Raw genomic sequence first — 18719 nt, forward strand, 5'->3', positions numbered from 1 at the left:
TCTTCAGATTCCTTAAGGGCCTATGAACCCCAAGTCAAGAATTCCCCAAAAGGTGTGGGTCTTGATGAAGGGGAGGCATGGGAGGTGGTTCTGGAGAACGGGAGTCTCCAGGCCATCCTAGGACTAAATGTTATACTGCATTTTAAAATGAAAAACACCAGGGGGGTGGGTAAAGCTCAGTGGTAGAGTGCATGCTTAGCATGCACAAGGTCCTGGGTTCAATCACCAGTACCTCCATTAAAAATGGAGAATAAAAAATAAAAAAATAAAGTGAAAAACACCAATATAAGGCTGAACAACTATGTAATCTCCTTCAAAGTACTTTTATGAATTATCTCACTTGATCTATATAAATTGCCCTTGCAGAAAAAAAAGAATCATCCTCATACGTTTTTTTAAAAAAAAAAAAGATGAATAGTTTCTAGTAAGCCTTTGGAAGTCATCTTAGCCCAGTAGTTCTCAACTGGGGACAACTTTGGCCCCCAGGGGACATTTGGCAATGTCTAAAGATATTTCTGGTACCTACAGGAGTAGGGGGTATGTAGTACTGGCATCTAGTGGGTAGAAGCCATGGATATTGCTAAACATCCTACAGGACACAGGACACCCCCTTAGAACAAAGAATGATATAACCCAAAATATCAACAGTGCCAAGGCTGAGAAACCCAGCTTAGTCCAGTGGCACACAAGGTTGGAGAAAAGCAAGATTTAGTGAGATTACAAGATCTTGTCCAAGGACACTAAGATGGGTGAACCCATGACCTTGTTCTTTCCGTATACCAGAAGGACATCTGTTGGTCTTGAAGTTGCTGGGACTTCAGAACCAGTAAGAGTAATGGTGGAGCAACCTACTGTAGGCATGAAGCACAGGGAAGGGCTAAGGGAGCAGAGAGGACACAGGAGTCAAGAGCAGGCTTTCAGTGTTGCCAAACGTCATATTACCTCTGGCTTGTCTACAGATCTTACATATTTATCGTTACTTAGCTTCTAAGATACTCATCTTCACCACAGTTACTAATAAATTAGACAAACAAAAAAGGGCAATCAAAGGCTTGCAAAGGCCTGTGCAGGGGTGCTTCTAGTGAAGTAAAGAAGATTATGGGCCAGCACAGGAGGAGGAAAAAAAGCTAATTTTGCTTCCCAAACTTGTTGTCACCTTAAATTACTCAGAGTTTTCAGTTTCAATTATTTTTAAAAGTACCCTTTTCAGTTATGGCCATGTAAAATCCCTCAGACGTATGCATGTGTGTGTACAGACACACATAAATGTGTGTATATGTGAAAAATAAACTTACTTTAAAATATGTGGCAATAATAAGAAATTACACCAAGATATATACTCATAACGACATAATAAAAACATTAGCTCCTGCCTCAGGTATTTTAAAAAATGTAAATTTAAAATGCACTTTGTAGAGACAGTCCTCTCCAAGTTTCTTCTCGATGTCTAGGGCATCCAAGCAAAGCTGACTTAATGGAACCAACAAAATAACTGAGGCTTTTAGCTTCCTGAAGCATGAATTTGCTTTGCGACAGAGCTCAAATCTGGGGGAAGAATTACATACTCTTCTCTAGAACTTGACAGAATCTTTCCCCAAAATTAAGCATTCATCATTGCCAGCAGTTTCTCCTTTTACCATCCACTGTATTTTTCCTCATGAATTCTTCCTGACTCTGCCTTCAATTGGGAAGGTCTGCTCCCACCTGCTTCTTCTCTAAATGAACAAAATTCCATGTTGCTCAGATGAGAGACAGAGTAATTGATAGTAATTTATATTCATACAAATTCTTTCTTGCTGCTTCAATACATGATTTCAAGGAAACTAAACATCCATGAAAAGTCACACCATTATCAACAGACACATTTACTTCTATTTCCAACCCATCAGCATGGGTCCCTTTACTGTTACCCAGAGCAAGAGCACTGTAATATATTAAAATGTCATGTTAAGTTACCATGCCAAAGAGTAGTCACAAAGCACTTTCTGCCTTTCAGTGTTGGGCACTTAAATCTGGGTATGAGTCAAAAAGTTGATTCCTGCAAAGCAGGTTAGATCTTTTTTCCTACTATTTCGTGAAAATTTTCAGACACACAGAAAGTTGAATTACACAGTGAACACACCCAGATTCTACAGTTTACATTTGCTATATAAGGGAAGTCTTCTTTAGTTACAATTCTGGGTATATTTATATCCTGAGGACCAAAAGCAACACGTCCTGTTAGTTTATGTGCAGTAATAAAGGTCTGGTTCTGGTATTAAAAGCATGGAAGAAATTTTTAACCTTACCCAAGAATCAGCCACAAAACTGTTGTCAAAATGAACTGAGCTTTTTCTAGACTCACCAAAAAGAGAAAACGTTCTCATTTCTTCCAAAGAAAATAACTAAAAGACAGAAGTTTGTTAAGCATTATAAAGAAAAATAAATGAAACGGCCTGGATACTGACAAAAACATTATGTTAACAGCAGCAATATTTGAAGAAAAAGGAGTAACTTACAACTGTGCATGCCATATGACGCTCACTGTTCACCATACCAAATGTGCATGATACTGCTTCAGAAATTCTAATCTGCTCCCGCTCTAACACTGCAAACCTCTAGCAGAACATTCACAGGCAGTAAAAACAGGCTCTAAGAACACTGCAGTGAGAGGAGGCTCAAGCCAGTCATAACCGGAAGCACACGGGCTGGCAAGAAAGTACAAAATAACTGCTGTCCGCATAGGAAAGCTTAGAATTTCAAAGGGTATGTTTCGGTTTTTATTCTGCTTTAGCTCAAGGTGAAGAAGTCATTTAAATGATTATATCTGACCAAATGTTGAGAGCACTAATAGCCATGTTGCTTATACATAGTGCTCTCAAGGAACATGAAACAATTTAAAAACATTATTTTACTTCTTCACACTTTTGAGGTGGAAGTCATGAGACATTATTCCCAATTAACTGAGGCATAAATCAATTATGTGATTTGTCTAAGGTCCCATTATGAATCAGACCTGTAGCTGGGAATGAACTTAATCTTCTGATTACCATAAATACCAGAAATATGCTCTCAAATAGCACTAAATAAAAGAACACTAATTTTTACAAAATGATGCTATATCGGTTAAAGCGTTAAGTCTTGCTAATGATTAAAATTATATGCAAAACAAAATAAAATAGAACTGCTTGGTGGTTGCTGTATAGAGCAGCTCTCTGCAATGCTAAGGTAGATGGTCTTACTCTTCCCAATTCACAACAGCCAGGCCTCGAGAAGCGAGGAGTGGAAGGAAAACAGCCTTCTCTGCCAGAGCCCTCCCAGCAGGGTCAGAGTCACTCTAGAAGGCTCAGTTTCCACTGGGTTCTTTTGTTGATCTTTGGTGGTATAAAAAGCTCAGCATCTGAAAGAAAGGAAAGGGAAATTGTGAAAGACACACTCTTTCTTGGTGGGAGCTGAGGCAGTAACTTTAAGCTAAAACTAGGTGATTGGGCTTTGCACTTGAAAGACGACCATCAGAACCAGAGTTAATGTTTCTGTTACTCTTGAAGTCCCTTGGTCAGAGCAAACAGCCTGGAGGCCCTGCCCTGAGAAGAGGAATTTTCCCTCAATTTCAGGCAGGTAGGAGCGTTGAAGAAAAAATGCCTACTGAGTGATTCAAAGTGGAATAATTTTATATATTTCAAATGGGAGGGGGTGCTGGTAGTGGTGGTCATGTAATAAATTTCATCAAACTATATACCCAAGATCTGTACATTTCACTATATGAGAAATTTACCTCAATTATAAGAGTAAAAAAGTGGTGGCATGTATTCAGTAAGTAAAGTTAATGGACAGAGAATACTTCATGATAAAAAATTCTACAAACACACTGATCAATAAAAATGTCCCTACTTAAAAAAATAAATAAATAAATGGCAGAAGCGGGGACGATTTGGGGAAAATTGCCACTGTTAGATAAAACTCCCAGGCCCTCTTTCAGTCAGTCTCTTATCTAAGTAGAAACCATATACAGGAAATAGACACATGAGAAAATATGTATATATAAAGATGTTCTTCCTCAGCATTATTCATGATAAACTTCTAACAGTACATCTGAGCCACAAAGACATCAAAAATTATTTACATGAATATTTCAAAATGTGTAAAAAATGTTCAAGAAAAAATGTTTTAAAAATATAATTTCTTTATACATAAATACATGCATGTATACACATGAGTAGAAATTACCAAGTTTTAATTCTCTTTGACATGCTTTGCTTTACAATCCAGATTTTCTCTACTAATCATATTAGTTTTACAATTTCACGTACAATTACTGCTCTCTACTCCCTCAAACAACAAAACTGTATAGACAAAAGACCACAAGAGGTTTTGCTTAGTTAAGAATATTGGAAAAGGCTACTTAAATAAATTCATTGTCAATAGGCCCCATAATTTCATGTTAAGTAGTGAAATTCAAGTTAAGACTTTGAATGAGACTAAAAAAAAAACAAGTTATGAAAGTAGTTTATCTTATTTTTTAAATTTAGGCATAAATTTATACAGCTATATTTGACTCCTAGACTTAACTAAGAATAAACGCCAAATACTGACTTCTTGGCAAGAAAGAAATTATTCTGACAAACTGTGTGACAGCAGGACATGACATCTTTCAGATTTCCATGTTTGAATTTCACAACACAAAGAGAGTCATTTTACAAAAATACTTTGAGGGCTTTATCAATTTTTCCAAGGACTGCTCTTAATCCTTTGTAGTCAAATCATACTCATTTTAAGCAATTTTGTTATCAATCGTAAGAAGTCCAATTCAGCTATGATTTAAGCATTTCTGCAGTAACATTAATCCATTTTATGAAATCTTACGTTTCTGCAAGACTTGCAATCAAGCTGCATGATATTACATTGCACTGTAAACATGAAACAATCAGAAAATGCCCCATCAAGTCACTGGTCCCCCTCAAGGGGAATGTGTGAGTGTGCTTTACTACTATTGTCAGCTGGGAAGGGCCAGGTGAGGAGTATTTGAACAGGACTAATTTTGTGAGTAGCTCATCTGCTCATTTTTGAATTATGAGAATTTTTCTTTCCCTATATAATTTTATAACAACAGGGACATTGATAATACATACTCTAATAATGAGGAGTCTCAAAATTTTAAAGTCTTTGAGTCTTTAAGGCTCAGCTGGAAAATAGAAGTGCTCTTTGATGAAGCCCACCAGACTACCCCAGAGAAAGGTGGGACTGGACTTGACCTGAAGGTCAGCATCAAGCCAGCCATGAGGAAAACAGAGGGAAGAAATCACAACTGGATTAGACATGGTACCAAACTGCCTCAAGTCTAAGATGAATTTTTAACATCTCAGAAATAAGTGTATGTTTTGGGACTGATACCAAAAGCAGCTCGCCAGCCTCTGGGAAGAAGCGATACAGCAGTTACCTGTTTGGATATATGAGCTTAGCTGGAATGGAAGGTGATTAATTTATTCCTGGTAGCAGCATAAGCCATTAAAGTTAAACTTAATTTGACCCTCCGCTCCCCAAAGGCTACTTCAAATGTCATCAAAATGCTATCATGGTATAGCACTTAAATAAAATAATTTCAGAACGGTGGCTATCACATGCCAGAAAATGCTAACAGCAGTTGTAAAAAACTGCTAACTTTTCAAATCTAAAAAGGAGTTACCATGTTTGATTGATCCGCAAGAAGGGTAAATACCTGGGCACCAATTTGATATGTCAAAAGTTTTTTAACTAACTTTCAAAAGAAAGCCTTCGGGGCTTTTAACTTTGAGGAATACATAATCTAACTGATGAGAATCATTTCCCCCCAACAAACACACAAAACATTTTAGGTATAATTCAACAGGAAATGCAGATGAAATACTAATATTCTTTGGATTTATTTTCAAATTATACTGTCAATCCTATGGATGATTAAAAAGATCCAGATCTTAAGCAAGGATTATGTAAATGTCCCCAAGATATGATATGTAACTGCCAATAGTCAAAAATGAGTATTCAGAAGAATTCTTAAAATGTACATGCAAATTAGACTGTTTAGACTCAGACTTCAACTGTGATGTGACTGCATGAACAAGCGTTTACCGTTGTATTGACAAGTGTGTATGTAAAACAATTTTTTTTTCATTATACATTTACATGGTGGATTTCCCATCCCTCCAGGTTCCCAACACTAGAAGCATGTTACTAAAGATGTAGTCTTAAAACTGAGGGAAAACTGTAGTGACTACCCAATCTCTCCTTACACTACTAACCTCAACACTTACAGAAAAGATACCCTACTGCCTAGTACTGTAATAATTAGGACAGAAAAAGTACTAACCAGGAACAGGAACTGAAGTCTTCTGTTGTTGATAAGAGGCCATGATACTATTTGCAGTAGAATTAGGACCTAGAACCTAAGTAGAAAGTAGACCAAATGAGCAAAGATTATTTTATACCTCTGATAACTGCAAATACCAAATCTCTACCAGCAGTAACTAGACTTTCATTTTCATTACAGTATCAATCACATACATGATTTTAATTCACCAGTTTCTCTAGTTTCAATTCAGACCTCTAAACCTCCTTTCTACCAGAAGATGATGGGAGAAGAACAGAAAAAGAAAAATTTCAATGATATATGCCTGGTCCTTTCCAAATGAGCAACATATACCCTGAGTGGAGACAGTAATAATAAGAGGTTACAGAATAAATAGAGCATCAGATTGTACTCAAAGATTTGTGGGAATTTTTACATTAAAACAAATATTTGCATATTATGGAAGACAATGCAAACTCTGCATACTCTTCAAGATAAAACGAAAAGACTTGACAGGAATTCCACAGCTGCATGAGCCTTAGCAGGCACATGCCAGGACCTTTGCTTCACCTTCATTCAGCTGTGTGTGCATTCCCTCAGTGGCACTCTCTCAGCAGCAATGTCATGCGCTCAGAGCACCTCCATGTGATTCGTGGTATCAGGCACATATGCCATTACCATGCTTTACCAATCAGAGCAGAAATATAATTTTCCTGGTCATTTTTCCCTAGAAGACTCATAAGTTGGTGTCTTAGATGTTAACATGATCTGAATAGAAGGAGGAAGGGAGGGCATGGGGAGGCATTATACCCTGTTAGCTTTGAAACCACTATAGTTTTGAAGGTGATCATATTTCTTCTAAGAAATACCTATTATAGTATTCAAGTATTTGTGGGGACTAATTCTAAGTTGCTTTTATTTTTATGGTTTGTAAAATGTTTTTATATCTACCATCTTATCTAACCTTCAAAACATTCCAGTGAAATATACAAGGAGTCTCATCCCATTTATAACTGAGGGAGTCGAGACCCAGTAAGCTTATATCTCAAACCAGTGAGCTGATTACCAGTCACTCTCTCAGCTCCAAACCCATCCTTTTATACACTGTTCGTGATGCTAGGACTGGGAGCCTCAGAAAACACCCTCCTTGGACAGCTGGCTCCGTTATGCTCCAGCAATAGCAGACACCAAGGGGACAGGGCAAGGCTGGATGGAGGAAGGAGGAATTTGCTACTTCACTCACTTGCTTTCACCCAACAGTAGCTCTCTATCCTGCAGAAGCTATTCATTTCCAGTTTCTGTTTATTGCTACACACTGAGAACCAGCCTCATCCTGCCCTCTCAGAAATATCGGCACCAGCTGGCTGGCACCCCCTTCTCAGAGGTTCAAGAACCAGCTCTGCTGGGCCCCACCTCCAAGCTTCTAAATTCTAATAATTCCAAACGCTTCCTTTTGTTCCTTCAGACTTAAGGGCACAAGCTGCTGCCTACAGTTACTATCACAATCTTCCTTCTCTGTGCTCCCATTCTGCCTTTTCGGCCCTCCAGCACTTGTTTAACCAGTTTCGTATATTATATTCTCTCTGATTAAAATTATAGCTGCGATTTTTTTTCCTTAATGGATCCTGACTGATACATCTGCCCTTCTGAATCAAAATCGAAACTGACAAAATGAAACTGAAAATGACAAGTCAAATTTACCATAAAACAAGAGGAAAAACAGTTGTCTGGGGTTCCTTTAAGGAACTCTAATCCCATCCATAACTCATAACAGGGAGGTAAGAGGCCAACTCTGATCCTAGCTTCCCCCATTTCCCACACCAATCTCATTTAAGGTGAGGCACAACCATCTGACTTTCCCATCTTCACCATGACAGCCTTTTCAAGCAGAAAGGAGAAAATAAACATAAACTCAACCACTAGTCACTGTATAGTCAAACAAAAAATCTCACCAACAGCTTAAACTTAAGCCTAAGATAATTTAACTATAGCATAGTATGTTTTAAGAACACGAAAGTCTTTTGCTTTGACTATTAAGAGATTGTGAGTGTAATAACCTGTGAAAATGATGAAAAAATGCACATTCTGTCATTGAGGAAAACTTACAGGTATAGCTGAACTCTGCTGGGGGCTGAGAGTCCAAATTTCTGGAAGTGACCTTTCCATTAGCTGCAGAGTATCTTCAAAGGCCTTCTGTAATTCCCTTCCTTGCTCGTCAAACTCAAACAGAAAGAGCATCTTTAGGATATGGTGTATTTCATCTAAAGAGAAGAAATTTGTGAGAGAGGTAAATTGTGTTGCCAGCTCCATTGCTGGAATCATAACAGAGTTTCTTCCTCCCCCCCAAAAAAATACCTAATATCACACTACAGTTCCCATCTCCCACATTTTCTTTTTTCCCAAAAGCTGGAATAATTCAACACATCTACTATAGAAAGAAAACAAACACAATGGAGTCCAAGCAGAAGGCAGTGTCTCCACCATTCCTGTCCCAGTGCTAATCTTTCATAGCTCAGGCAGGTGGATGCCAATGAGAAAGGCCTCTAGGATACCGGCTGAGAAGTGCTTCAGGAACATGCCCTGAAATAACACTTCCTTGCTGGAAGTTTTTGTCTTTCCTCAAGTTGGGAAAATTGTATCTTAATTATCTTACAAACTGCCTGTGCTACCCATTTACTATTTTTTAGGGGTCAGGCATCAACAGCATTGAGAATGTACCCTTCAATTTTTCTGTGCTCTGTATCACTTCACTCAACGCCTCCAAAAGGGCCAGATCTTCCAGGGGACTCCCTTCCTTGAGGCTGTGCTTCTTCCGCTCTGCTTTGCGCCGATTCTTAGATGACCGCCTGTTAGAAATTAGAGATGTTTGAAAAAGGGCTCTCTTTGTGCTGGACAGATTAAAATGAAAGTAACTACTGGCCACCAACTTTCTGGGAAATCAGAATATATACAGATGGTATTTGTATTTGGAGGAAAATGATGACCAGGTGTTATGACACATAAAATTAAATTGGGAAAGAAAAGGCAGAAAGTAACAAGGAAAACCCTAAAACGTGATGCCTGGCCTTGAAGTTTTGATTAAAATACAGAATAAAACGATATTACATCTGATAATAAGAGCTAGAACAATGAACAGAAGAACAACGAGCCTGAATCTTGAAGTAAAAACCAAATAAATTTAAAGGCAACAAAATTAAATTTAAATAGGGAGACACAGACATACTGGACTGGAATAAATATGATAAAATATATATGGACCCCACATTCTTCCCTGCCTCAGAGGTCCCTAATTGTGCCACTTGTTTTGTCTGGGAGTCTCACCTCAACTCTCAAAAGCCCAGCTCTAGGTGCCTTTCTTCCAGTTTCTAAACATCACACACAACCTCACAGATGTCCATTTCTGAACTCCTAAAGCACAATTCAGTTTAAATATATAATCTTGCACCGTTTTATGTTTCCCAAGCAAGGCTACAAGCTCTTTTAACTCATATCTCCTTAAAAGGTTTGGGTAACATCCACTACAACTAGCGTATGTGTGCTCAATACTTCTGACCAAATGCTACACTCGGTAAAAGTGTAATTTAATCATGTACTTTATGTCTTTGAATTGAAGAAGCTTGGAATCTTTTTTCTTCATAACCTTTACAGTCTTTTCAGTGTCAACACATTATAGTCACTGAATATTTAAATGAATTTAAATGAATAAAATCAGATGTTATACGTAAATTGAATATTAATGGGCAAACATATAGGCCAGGAAGCTGCAGCAGAAAACACTTCAACACTGAGTCCAATCCCTTAGATATGCTGAGGAGGTCCCTGCACAACGCCCACAGGGCCTTGGGAGAGGAACGTCTCTCCCTCCTGCCGCACTGTCCTGCTGGAAAACTAACCTACTTACTTGTACTTTCTCCATAGACCCAGGGCATGGTCAATGGGCCAAAGAAACACGATACGTACGCTGATATCCTGGAGTTACTATGGGAATATTTGCCACTCATGTCACTGCCACTCATGATACTGCTAGTTTCAGAGAAGAGATCTGACTCTTGACCATGGGGAGCCTCATCATCTACAAAAAAAGAACCAGATGCAGAATGAAAACTCCCTGCTAAGGAGGGTTTACCTTCAGTGGGTAAGTGGACTACAGTTACCCAGGGTATATCTAAGCATGTATGAAAACCATTACAAAGTTGATCTCAAAGTGAAATGAGACATTAAATACAGTTTTATCACTGTAAACTAGTATTCTACCAAACGTCTTTTTTTTTTTTTTTTTGAAGCAAAGGAACTTTTGGAAACAAGGAGGCTCATTCGTAAAACAAGTAGTCAGCTGCTCTGCTTGGTGGGTGGCGGAACGTTTGGCAGAGCTCTTCCCACGTGCGCTTGCTCCTTGCCCCAAGCCCTCCCAATACCCACAGCACAGACACACACAGACTGATCCTAAGGGGTTTCACAGAGGCCTCAGACTTCCACTTCGCACAGTAATCACTTTGCAGGAGCACACTAAGCAGCTAAAGCAAAGTGTGACGTTGCCCCCTCACGTCTCCCCAAGCATCGCTGTCTTCAGGCAGACACTTACCCAGATTCACCTGCTGTGCTTGCTCCTTGAGCTCTCGAACCACCAACAGACGTTTTTTATGGCGACTGAATGTGGCTGTCTGAGAGTCCAGAAATGCCATATAGTTTTTCTGGGCTGAAGGTGTAGATGGAAAGCAATTTAAGCACAATGTTTAAGCAAAGAGAAAAAACTAGGGGGTGGGGCTCAGTGAGGGATTTGGAATTTAACAAAAAGAAAAGTTACTAGGTTTTCCAAGAAAGATTTTTTTCCTTGATGAGAATTAACCAACATTGTTTTAGGAGAATGAACTAGAGATTGAGATTCCAGATCTTAAAGTTCATCTTCATCCTAGAATACTCTCTACCACTAAACTTGAAAAATCACCTGAACAAACACTTGGCATCTGACTCAAGAGAAGACTGGCAAATAAAAGAAGTGCACAGGAAGCTCTTAAGAAAAATAGGAGGAAAATCACTGAAATGCTTCCTAAACATAAGTATTAGGTCTTTGCAGGTGAATTGTCAGCATTTTTCTAGGTTCTCATTAGTGGAGAAAAATCCCCAAGTAAGAGTGGGCTAGATGGATAGTTCTAGGGCCAGGAAGGAGGCTTCCAGTGTCCAGTTAGGGGTACCTAAAGTGAATGATACACAAAGAACCCTTCCAGTTTTAATGAGGACAGGGAAGTAGGGAGCAGGAAGGGTAAGAATGTGAATACATGTTAATGTCAGGAAGGCCAGACATTACTTACAGGGTATACTGTGCAGAGCTTAAAACCAACCTCTACTGCCAAAGACTTCTCTGTAAGTCAAACTGATGTCCCTCTTTTACACTTTGCTTTTAAAGGATTACAGTCAACACCAGAGTATTCTATAACTGGTAACATTCAATTGTTCTCACAGAACCATCAACTTCATTTGTAAAGGTTCTTCTTTTTATTAAAAAAATTAAGTTTATTTTGAAAAAATTTCAAATCTACATAAAAGTTGCAAAGGTTCGATGTATATGCATATATCCTTCACTTAGATTTATCAATTGTTAACATTTTGCCATATTTTTGGCTTCCTCTGTTCCTCTCTTTACACACACACAATTATTTTTGTGGAAACTTTTGAGAGAAATTTGCAGATATGATCCTTTCCTCCTAAATACTTTAGCATCTCTCTCTTAAGAATAAGGATATTATGTAATATAACCACACTACAATTACTAAATGTACGAAATTGACCATTTGACACAATATTATTATCTAATATACAGTTCATATTCAAGTTTACCAAATATTTCCAAACATGAAGATTCTTAATTGTATCTTATCACAGGTTTTTAACAGCTAACATTTATTTTATGTGCTACTATTTAACAGCTTAGCGTATTTATTTATCCATCTATTTTTGTGCCATTGGCTTTCCCAACTAGACTGTGAGGTCTTTTTTTTTTTTCTTTAATGGAGGTACTGGGGATTGAAACCAGGATCTCATGCAGGCTAAGCATGTGCTCTACCACTGAGCTACATTCAACCTCCCCTTGCCCCCTACAGCTTAGCATATTTAAAAACCCTGGTCAGGGGGAGGCTATGGCTCAGTGGTAGAGTGCATGCCTAGCATGCCCAAGGTCCTAGGTTCAATCCCCAGTACCTCCATTAAACATAAATAAGTAAATAAATCTAATTACCTACCCCCTCAAAAATTAAAAACAAGCAAACAAATAAACAAAACCCTGGTCAGAATTAAACATTGCAGTCACTGGAGAATTCTTGATTGACTCACTATCATGAGTTCTTTCCTCACCGACATGATTAAAGGCTGTAACAGAATACTCTCCCTCTCCTCCCCAACTCTTCCAAACGAGGAATTCCATCTGAAATGTAACCCCTCACCTTCTAAAATGGAAGGCTTTACGTTGGTTTCTATAATATCTGGTCTGTTGTATTTGTGTACCTAAAAGAAAATAAAGTACAATAATTTCAGGCAGGAAAACTTCAAATTGCTGGAGAATTAAGACATTCGGAAAGAAATGGATCACTTTCTGAGGTGACGAGGATATTTTCCAGAGGAGCAGGCCTCCCACAAGTCAGCCAACGAAAACTAAATTCATTTCAGTAAAACAGCAATATTTCACACTTAGAGGACTAATTCCAAACATCAAGAATAAATTTTTTTTAATGGTTTAAAAGACACTGCTTATCCTTCGACTGGGAACCTGAGCTATTTCTACTGAATTTCAGCAGCCTCATAAGACAAGGGACTCAGCGGATCCTGTCTCTGTGCTCTTGCTCTGCTTAGCAAGGATTTGGGAAGTTCTCTTACCAGTCTCAGAGCTTCTTCCCAGGCAGCTCCTTCTAACAGCAAGAGGATAGCTTCTTCATAATCCTGACAAGGGAACATCAAGGAAGAAATAGGCTAATGGAGCAAGTGTGTCAGATGCCACCATAACAAACTGCAAAAGTGCCCACAGAGCTGCCTCCATCTCCCTTTCCAGCCTATTGCTCACAGTTCCAGTTCTTAGCATCGTGTCTGGCCTAGAGCACATGCTCTGTAAATATTCACGCAAAAGACAAAGGAGGTGTGTCGATTCTGGAAACAATCACAAAACATACGGCAAGCATCATCTATGTCCCTGAGCATCAAAACCAGGGAGTCTGTTAGAAACGCCCATTTCCCCAGCTGCGCCACTAAATTGGATTCAGCAGATTTAGATGGACTCCCAAATTCACAAGCCTGCACTTTGAAAAAAATGGGAGACTATAATCATCTTCTGAACTTTTTTTTCTCTTTTGATGTTTATTTTTCCTTTTTATTTTGAGCAACCTAAAATTTACAGAAAGCTGAAAAATAAGTTTAATAAACAGGAGTGTAATAAACACCTACACACACAGTCCTCAAATGTTTGATGCTTATACCCTTACCAATAAAAGCTTTTGATCGTGTACCCCAACATACAAATTACTTAATGTACTTAAAACATTTTAAAAAGATGAAATACATGAGACATCTGACTGGGTTTCTTGTAATCACTGTTATAAAAAGGGCAGGTGAGGCATATACATTAGATTAAAAGGGATTTAAAAGACATAAGTTATAAAATGCAAGATATGGCCCTAGTTTGGAACCTAATTTGGAACAATCTACTGTAAACAATTTTGGAACATTAAGGGAACATGAATCTTAATTATTAGATAAATTAAAATGTGTTAACATGGAAAGATGAAGATTATACTCAAACAAACCAAATTTACAAACAGCACAATGTAATTTCATTTTGGATAAAAGTATGTGTGCATGTGTGTATGTGTGCAGGTACACACAAAGAGAGAAAAAGAGAAGGAGGAGAGAGAGAGAAGGAAGGGAGGAAGGGAAAAAAGGAGGGAGGGAGAGAGAGAGAAAATTCTTGAAAGAAATAGGAGTGTTAAAACAGCAATCTCTGAGTGGTAGAACTAAGGTGTTTCTATTTTCTTGTATTTGCTTTCAGCGTTTTAAACAATCTGTGATACATATATATACTTCTTTAAATATGCTATTTTTAATTAAGAAGATTAAATAAGATTTTCTTCCCAGACCCCAAAGGAACATGCATATGCCACACTAACAGGCCTATACCACAGGTCCCAGAGGAACACAGCAGGACATGTTTTGTTTGACCTGCAATGTGAATGAGTGTGTGTGTGTGTTTTATTGATGTAAAACTCACATAACACAATTATTTTCAAGTGTGTAATTTGATGGTATTTACTGTATCACAATGTTATGCAACCACTGGCTCTATTTTCAAAAATTTTTTATCATCCCATTAAAACACTCTACACCCATTAACTAATCCTTCCTTTTTCCCCTCATTCCCTGCATCCTCTGGTAACTTCTAACCTGCTTTCTGTCTCTCTGCATTTGCCTAGTTTGGATATATCACATAAAAGGAACCACACAGTAGGTGACTTTTTGGATCTGGCTTCTTTCACTTGGCATGTTGTCAAGATTCAGCCGAGTTGCACCAAGTATCAGCACGTATCCTCTGTTCCTGTTTTCCCCTTACGTGTTTTTGATTGTGGTAAAATTTAATATAAAATTTACCCTTTTAACCATTTTTTAGTATATAGTTTAGTGGCATTAAACCAACACATGTTGTGAAACCAACACCACCATCCTTCTCCAGAACATTTTTATCTTGCAAAACTGAAGTCTATACTCATTAAACAATAATTCTCCAAGTTCCCCCTCCCCCAGCCTCTAGCAGCCACCATCCTACTCTCTGTGTCTACGAATTTGACTGCTCTAGCTAGACACCTAATATAAGTAGAATCATACAATATTTGTCCTTTTATATCTGGCTTATTTCACTTAGCATCATGTTTTCAAGTTTATCCAAGTTGTAACATGTATCAGCTTTTCATTCTTTTTTTTATGACTAAATAACATTCCTCTGTGTGTGTACATACACAGATTGCTATTTGTCCATTCATCTCTCATTGATGGACATTTGGGTTGTTTCCAACTTTTGGCTATTATAAATAATGCTGCTATGAGCGCTGGTGTACAAGTTTCTTTGTGGACATGTTTTCATTTCTTTTGAGTATATACTTAGGAGTGGAATTGCTGGGTCATGTGGTAATTTTATGCTTAATTTTTTGAGGAACAACCAAACTCTTTTCTGTAGCAGCTGCAGCATTTTACATTCCCACCAGCAATACATAGGCTTCCTATTCCTCTACACTGTTGCCGACACTTATTTTTCATATTTTTGATTAAAGTAATTCTAGTGGGTATGAAGCGACAGCTCGTTGTGATTTTGATTTGCATTTCCTTCATGAACAGTGATGATGAACATCTTTTCACGTGCTTGTTGGCCATCTGTAAATCTTCTCTGGGGAAATATCTATTCAAGTCTTTTGGTCATTTTAAGATTGAGTTGTCTGTCCTTCTGTTGTTAAGTTGTAAGAGTTCTTTACATATTCTGGACATAACAAGGAAACTATAAATCAATACTCCTCAAGAACAAACACAATATCCTCAAAAAATTGAATCCACCAATACAGAAACAGGATAATATATTGTGACCAAGTTGGGTTTAACCCAAGGATACAAAGTCGATTTAACATTCGAAAATCAATGCAACTCATCCTACCACTGGTCTAAAAACAAAACAAAACAAAAATATATTTTAGTTGAAAATGTACCTGGCAAAATTCAATACCCATTCATGATAAAGACTCCCAGAACTAGAAATACAAGGGAATTTCCTCAACCCAAGAGGGCAAGGATTGGTAAATTTTTTTCTGTAAAAGGCAAGGCAGTAAATATTTTAGGCTTTCTGGGCCAGTCTCAGTCACAATTCCTCAACTCTGTGGTTTTAAGAGCAAAGGCAGCCATAAACAATGATAAACAAATGGTGGGGTTACGTTCCAATAAAACTTTATTTACAAAAATAGGTGGCCAGCTAAATTTGGCCCACAGGCTATAGTTTGCCAATTCCAACAATAGCCCTACCAGGTACTCACATTAAAAAAACAAAACAAAACAAAACAACCCAGCATACATCATACTTTAGGGCGAAAGACAGAATTTTCCCCCCTAATAGCACTCACTGCAGACAGGCTAAGAGTTAAAAACTCTATAAGGGCCCAAACTTAGGGAGGCTACTACACTTTAACGCGTTTTTACCTCCAGGAGTCCTACCAGGTTCTCATAGTGAATATCAGAGGGAAATATCCTCATGCTTTTGGCAGAAGGCGGGGGAAAGTAGCCATTTGAAGACACACCCAGAGCACGATTATCTTCTTAACAAGATCTGCCCTCAAGAGAAACTATTTTGCCAGAGCTTAGTTGAAGTGGGTTTTAGCATGGTCTAACCAATGTAGGGGGAAAGAAATACCCAATTCCAGCAATCTCTAGCCTTCCTGTCCTACCTCAGTGAGAAAAACTGAGAAGCACTGGTGAAGCTCACAATCCAGAGGCACAGGCTCACTTACAGACTGAGACCTAATCACAGGACTATGCACTCTTCCTCCGCAATGCCCCACCTCATCATCACATCACTGAAGGCTTATTTATCAAATTTCCTTTTACCCAGTACATCACATTAGGCTTTCAAGAAAAAATTACAAGGCATACAAAAGGGATTAAGAAACAGTTTGAAGAGTCAGAGCGAGCATCAGAACCAGACTTAGATATGGCAGGGATGTTGGAATTATGAGGCTGGGAATCTAAAATAAATATGGTAACAGCGCTAATGGAAGAAGTACATGACATGCAAGAACAGGTGGGTTATGTAAGCATAGAGATGGAAATTCTCAGAAAGAATCAAAAAGAAATGTTAGAAACCAAAATCATTATGTAAGTGAGAGAAGCCAGACTAAAAAGACCACATACCAGAGGGCTCTATTTATATGAAATTCTAGAAAAAGGAAAAGTGTGGTGACAGAAAGCAGATCAGCTGTTGACAGGAGATGGGTGTGGAGCAGGAAGACTGCCTGCAAAGGGCAGGAGGGAGCTTTTGGAGGTATTAGAGATGTTTCATATTCATGATCGTGGTGGTTACATGATTATAAACATTTGTCAAAATCCATCCGTTGTTCATTTAAAATTGATAAATTGTATGCAACTCCATCCCATTTATAATTAATTATAAATATATAAATTAAATATATATATGTAGTGATCTTAATTTACATAGAAAAAAGATACTGGCATCTTATCCATTTAATTAACTATCTTAGACGGTATATGTTAATGTCTTCAGCTCAGTCACTCAATGTATTTGCTTTCCAGGATTTAATGATATAAAATTTTAGTTACCTTCTTTGACTCACCCTTATTACATGAAGACATTGAAGTATTTTAGAAGTACAATTTTGTTATGCAAATATGCCCACTAGTAACAATTGTAAAAAAAACACTTACTCATCAAATGCCAAAACTCAAGAAGGCAGTAATCCCTGGTGGCAACTGCGTACCTGTGCTCCGTTAGTCTGTGGCCAGTGTCAGTGCACAGTTTTATTATTTTCATAATAAATCCTCTAATTGTATCAGAAGCTGATATAGGTACTTATCTTTATAAACTGCTGCAAAATTGTTACCCATTTCCAACATTTCCAACAGAGAGAATGGGAGTAAAAGCCAAAAAAGGGTCTAAAGTTCATTCACTTTGTTCTAGAATGGTCTTTTCTCATTGTTTCTACTTTAGCAAGTTAACATAAAAAGTATAACTACCTTCAGATGTAATTAAGTATTTGCTACCAAGGTCAAACCACTAGTGCATTATTATGGCAGGTTTTTTGGTATTCTACCTCACAGAACTTAAAATTATTCAGATATACTGAATTTAGACTTCTAAGTCAAGTCAGCAAGATGGAAGACCTGTAGGGCAAACACTATCTCTGGACTTCCTACCTAACCAGGTCCTTTAATTCTCATGATTGCAAAGGTACACCTGGGAAGTCTTTGTTGATTGGGGGTTTTAGAAGGGAAGGACTGAGTTTACCTGGGCGTACTGTTCCAAAACTGTGGCTGCATCACTGTGCTTCCTCTGCTCAGCTAGCTTTCCTGTGAAGACAATAACAAGCACTTGACCATAGTTGGCTTGCTAAGAACGGTATTACCAAGACTCAGGTTGAAACGGTTTTTGGTAGGACTATTTAAATCAAAATGGTCTCCTACAAATTGGAGATTCAGCTCTACAGAGTAAAAGTTCAAACTGAACTGCTTTAAAATAAGCATTTTCAGAAGTGTTCCCTATGACTGTTCATAGGATAGTAAAAGGCAGTACCAAGAAACCACTCTCAGGTCAAGTAAGTTTGTGAAGCACTGGGTAAAACAAAGTTAAACGTTCTTGTGTGGAAATGCTTCATTAATACATCTTTATTATGTA

The 18719-nt window shown here is 38.0% G+C and overlaps 1 protein-coding gene across 1 annotated transcript in view; it reads right to left on the minus strand.

Annotated features, from left to right (window-relative positions):
- Positions 1-1749: 1749 nt before the first annotated feature.
- The window catches only part of ELP1 (elongator complex protein 1), a 52913-nt gene continuing 35943 nt past the window's right edge, over positions 1750-18719 (minus strand). The window contains exons 29-37 of the mRNA XM_032478140.1: positions 18333-18394; positions 13169-13231; positions 12739-12799; positions 10884-10997; positions 10262-10373; positions 9020-9147; positions 8408-8562; positions 6323-6398; positions 1750-3379 (exon numbers count right to left, since the gene is read on the minus strand). Of these exons, the coding sequence (XP_032334031.1) occupies positions 3312-3379; positions 6323-6398; positions 8408-8562; positions 9020-9147; positions 10262-10373; positions 10884-10997; positions 12739-12799; positions 13169-13231; positions 18333-18394 (839 nt within the window). The 3' untranslated portion in view covers positions 1750-3311. The remainder of the gene's footprint in view (positions 3380-6322; positions 6399-8407; positions 8563-9019; positions 9148-10261; positions 10374-10883; positions 10998-12738; positions 12800-13168; positions 13232-18332; positions 18395-18719) is intronic.

The sequence above is a fragment of the Camelus ferus genome, chromosome 4 (assembly GCF_009834535.1).
Source record: "Camelus ferus isolate YT-003-E chromosome 4, BCGSAC_Cfer_1.0, whole genome shotgun sequence".
Classification (NCBI taxonomy): domain Eukaryota; kingdom Metazoa; phylum Chordata; class Mammalia; order Artiodactyla; family Camelidae; genus Camelus; species Camelus ferus.